The following is a 5,309-nucleotide window of genomic DNA, read 5'->3' on the forward strand; positions in this document are numbered from 1 at the left end:
ATGACTGTTGGGCTTCATATACCCAACAATCTGCCCCGTCAAGCCCAACCGGTACAGCCATGTAATGAAACATCCATGCTTCCTTTTCTAATTCTATAGTACAACCAGTCTGTTAGATTTTAGCTTTGCGGACTTCTATTCATGAACACTGCGGATTAATCTCCTCAATGTCAAATCGGAGTTATAAATAGCTTGTCCTACTGCAGGCACATACTTACCCATTATTCCATAACCAGGAATAAAGTCACCTCCTTGTCCAGTAACTGAAACAGCTAGCACTTGTTTCAGTTCATCTACTGGAAATAATGGATCTTGAGCGTGTGTCACCTGTTCAGTAAGTATGTAAACCTCTTCTTCATAGAAAGTAAGAGCTATTCCAGCAGCCAAACTCTTTTGCTTTAGTTGACCCAACATAATCTCTATTCTCTCATCATCGCAATCAACTCCAATCGATTTGAGAATACCTTTGATGTCATCTGCAGAAGATGAGGAATTTTTGCCCAACGCAGCTAGCCATGCAGCCGTCACAACCATGGTACAATTCGAAATAGGAACCAACTCTGTTCGCAAAAAAAAACTGATGTATGGGAGTGCCACCTTAGTAACTTCCTCACTAAGGAAGAGTGAGAAGACACTCTGCACCTCCACAGTTTTGGGCTGTGGATTCACTTCTAGGTACTTATCTACCAGAACCTTGAGACGCCGAGAGAAGTAGACCAAACTCTCCTCCACACTCGCTATGCTTGCAACGTTCCCCTTAGAATCATCAATCTCAATGACTTCATGACCTAACCTCCACTTATACAAATCAGAAACATCTATTGGCTTCGCCTTGACACATTTTTCTACCAGGGTATGTTGTTCGCTCTGCTGGCATAGTCTGCTAGATTTAGGCTGCTGAAGTAAGGAGTGGAAACTAACCGCTCCAATACCATGTTGTTTAAGCGCTTGTTGGTGTAGTGCCGCTTGGTGCAGCGCCTACTGTTGGAGTGCCTGCTCATGTGCACTTGCACTACAAAGGGAAACACTCTGGAAATCATTCACAATTGATCCTAATCTATCCACATCCCTCTTGCTATGATTACTGTTTCTATTCTCATTATTGAAAACCTTTTGTCCTACACTTCCAAGAGTTGATTTGCTTGAATTTTGATCCGCTGGGGAATTACTCATGATAGGAGATTTGGTCCTGTGTTGTGGCGGTGCTAATGAATCATTTGCCATCTATACAGAGCCAACAATTTTGGATTCGGATTGTGGAGTTCCTCCACTACCACCGCCGCTCGGTAATGCATTAGTGGTAAGTTCACAGGACACCATGTCTTGGGTGTCAAAATCAGACAACTCTTCTTCCTCGCCTTTATGGACAGAAACACACTCTCGAGCAGTTGAAGGTTTTACCTCTTCCTTTTCTTTGTAGCTCTTCTGCATCAGAGTATTCTTTCTCAACAAAGCATCTTCATTATTCAAGGGAACAGGGTCCTCATAAACCTCCAAACTTTTATTTTCTGCAAACATATCTTCATCAAAGCTATTCGTTGTCATCGCATAGGCAACAACATCACTAGTAGCAGCCACATGACCTGAAACATTGTCTATTGTGATAAAAATTGTTTTGAGTGCAGCCAATTCCTTTTTTAGCTCTTTATTTATTTTCTCTACAGAAAACTCCCACTCTTTCGTAAATTTCTCTTGCAAATATGTCATTTCATCTTCCAAACAGTATATTCCCTCCATAAGAATTAAATTTTCCTCCCACGGTCTCTCAGTTCGTTTGTACAAGTAATCTTTCGAGCTGTTGGCCTCACCTTCTTCAGGGTCATCTTCATTCGCCAGTTCCGAGACTACATCCTCCTCACCACGGGAGGCATCTTTCTCATCTTGGAAGGCAAACAAACTAGTCTCTTCTTCTTCAAACAGCGAATACAACAAACCTTCTTCTTCTTCAGCCGAAGTCTCCTCCATTTCCCAGCCATCCCACCAATGATGTTTGGTTTCAACCTCCACTTGGACATCACTCTCTACCGAGTCTAGGCTGCCAAGAAATTTTTCGATGACTGATTCAGCTTCATCATCTGATTCAGCCTCATCATCTGAAACTTCAGCCTATTTGTCAATAACATAAAAGCACCCAGCTCCGGGATCAAACACAAAGTAAGGGCACCATTATCCAGGATCAACTACCCAATCGGATCCCATCTCTGCTCAACATTTCACCATAGCTCTGATACCAATTGTAAGTTATAAACGAGCAAAGAAAGATATATAATTAACACAAAAGAGCAGAAAGCAAAACACAAGTTTAACGTGATTCACCACTAAGTGGCTACGTCCATAAAAAACGCAGGGAGTTCTTTATTAATCAATAACACAATACAATACAATACATGGACTGCACACAACCCTTTATACAAACATATTCAGCTATGAATGAAGAGTTGGGAAAGCCAAACAGTCATATGACCGTTCGGCTTCATATACCCAACAAAAACTGTACCTTACACCACTCGGATATATGCGAGCGTGCTTATTACAACGTCATTTTACTACATTATTACAGTGTTACAGCATGTGAGATGGCGAAGCAGGGTGGATATTGGGAAAGGTATTATAGGCGATGATACGGTGAATAAACATCACTCAACAAGCATACTACTTACCATTGCAGTTATCTCTAGCGATTCCAAGTCTGGATCCTGGGACGTCGTGCACCATTCGAAAATTCTGCTGCTGATAGTTCCCAAATATTGACAATACATCGCCATACCCATCCGGAGGGAGAGCGAAAGCAAGGCATAACACGGAGCCATCCTCATTCCCGGGGTATAAACTGTTTTCCATGGGAAGACTCATGTCCAGACTATGGTCAAAATGCAACGTAATGACAGGAAAGTTCATACTATCGCCGGATGGTTTGTTGTAGCACGTATCAAAGAAATCTGTGGGACTAGCCGGAGTCAGATTGGAGAGCTGACGGCGGAAAGAATCTCTCATGGCATTGTAAGCGGGCTCCACTAGCCGAGTGATAACTGTTCCCGAATCTATGATAGTCCCTCCTCCCGTTGAGCTGTCGAAGGTGAAGGTCCCCTCTGGGATGGAAACAGGCTCTCCTCCCACAGAGATTCCGTTTAGCCCCACATAATAGAAGGAAGGGTACCTAGCGTTGGACAAGAGGGGCGTGAACTGCATGCCCTGCGCAGAAAGAGCCCCTTTCCCTAGGAGGAGAGATCCCGTGAAAGCAGAGGAGCGAAGGGAAGGAAGGCAATAAGAGAACGTACTGTCATATAACGTGGCCGTCTGAGAAACGAAAGAGACAGGATCCCTCCCAAACCCAACCAAACCGGGCGAGCTCTGGATATTTCCACTCGCCGAACTCGCACATCCGAAGACAAAATCCTCCACCGGCTGAGAGCCCACAGTTAGCGTCTCAGACGAAATGAGTTCCTCCACCTTTGACTTGTCGCCGTACCCTTGAGTACGACGACAGTTGACATTGTTATCATTGTTCGAACAGACGCCCAGACTCTGACACTGCTGAGAAGCGCAGGTGAGATACTTATACGTAGACGACTTGGATGGCTCGAATTGCTCACTTGAGCAACCGGAGCAGGGATTGCAGGGAATCCAGGCGACATCGCTGCCAGTATCGAGGACAGTGTAGAAGCTCTGCGCAGGCGTGCCGAAACCCAGCTTGATAATGTAGTCTCCCGTGTTGATGGCCTGCCCCGAGGCCAACGGGATGTTTGCGTCTTCTTGGTGATTAACCATACTCTTGCCGGCCCTCCATCCCCCTTTCATCATTGCTCTGTAGCGCTGGGTGTCGCCTTTGATAGATTCGGATATCACCCTCCACCATGTTGAATTGGGAACGCGGAAGGGAGAACACTTGCCCTGAATGTGCATCACACTCAAACTTGATGTTTCCGATTCAAGCGCAGAGCAGTTCTTGTTATCCTCTTCATCCTTCCATTTGAATGATGAAAGGTTTACTCTCCCAGCCTTACTGTTTTCTGCCCACACACAAACGAGTAATAAAAAAGACACTCGGACGGAGCATAGATACTTTGTCATTGTCATAGGACTTTGAGCAGCACAGGCACTGGTGAAAGCATTCACAAGATGGCCTTATTTATAGATGTATAAAGCACAAACTACCAAATAATCGACGGATTGCATTTCGTCTCGAGTTTCTGTGGTAGTTGTTCGCTTCATTTTGCTTGGTTCACTTTTACTCTTAGGTAGATTTCAGAAACTATTAAGTTGAATTGTCGACGCGGTAGGATTTCGTCTCACGGAAAGGAAACTCTGAAAGGTGTTGGTAGCAGACTGCATTTAATGCGTGTGCCCGTGTATTCCGTGTATAAAAAAAATTGTAGATAGATAAGTGTCTATTTTTCATTTTTTTAAAATGGAAGTCTTACGATATTTTATGTAATAGCTATATGCTGGTGAAGTTAGCTCACATGACTATAAGTCCCGCTCCCTTAGAATAATTGAAAAAGTTTTGAATTTTTTCTTTAATAGTGTAATTGTATAAATTATGAATTTCATAAATTCTTGTTGTTTGAGTTCAGTTTGAATTTCCTACTAAATTTCTTTGTACTTTCTTGTCTAGTTGTTTGATATTAACTCTCCTTAGACATTCAAAGTGTATCTTTTACTACTCACCATATTTTAGAATACTGTATTATTCTTTTTTATATGAAAACTAATTAAAAGTATATTTGTCATATTTTGAATTGTATATTTATTTATTTAATACTAATACAATTACGTACCCAAAAAATTGGGCAAATCCACAACCTTTCTATAAATATATTGGTGTGATAGCCAAAGACATCAAGATGGGAAGTTAAAGATTTGAGGTGTGAGGAGAAGCAAAGGGCAATTTCAATTGAGCTTCTCATTCGTCTGATTGCGAGTAAGAGGCAAATGGCATTCATTGGAGAAATCAAGGATAGAAGAATGAAAGAGGTGTTGATTCATTCTCATAGTCTAGTGGCACAAGCAATAATGAGGATTCTGGGTGGGGAGTTCATCTTCACTTCCCACAAATATAGACTCAACACGAAAATTCCTGCAGTGTTTTTAGCTACGCTCCTTCATGTGGGTGAGTCCAAGGATGCCACTGCATTGTTGTGTCATAAAATCTTCAAAAAGGAGATTCTTGGAAACCTGGACAAGGTCATGGACAAAATTAGTGATGAACTGACAATTCCTTACCCTAAGGATTATAAGGTCATCATCTGAGATGGGAAGCCAATGCCACACCTTCCCATTTTGGTGATTGAGGATGCAAGGGCCTCAAA

The 5,309-nt window shown here is 42.5% G+C and overlaps 1 protein-coding gene across 1 annotated transcript; it reads right to left on the bottom strand.

Moving 5' to 3' along the window:
* Window positions 1-2,301: 2,301 nt before the first annotated feature.
* On the bottom strand, window positions 2,302-4,086 carry LOC131074559 (aspartyl protease AED3). The gene has a single exon (XM_058011196.2). The coding sequence runs from the start codon at window positions 4,075-4,077 to the stop codon at window positions 2,653-2,655; it is 1,425 nt and encodes a 474-aa protein (XP_057867179.2). The 5' UTR covers window positions 4,078-4,086; the 3' UTR covers window positions 2,302-2,652.
* Between the last annotated feature and the right edge of the window lie 1,223 nt (window positions 4,087-5,309).

The sequence above is a fragment of the Cryptomeria japonica genome, chromosome 3 (genome assembly GCF_030272615.1).
Source record: "Cryptomeria japonica chromosome 3, Sugi_1.0, whole genome shotgun sequence".
NCBI lineage: Eukaryota > Viridiplantae > Streptophyta > Pinopsida > Cupressales > Cupressaceae > Cryptomeria > Cryptomeria japonica.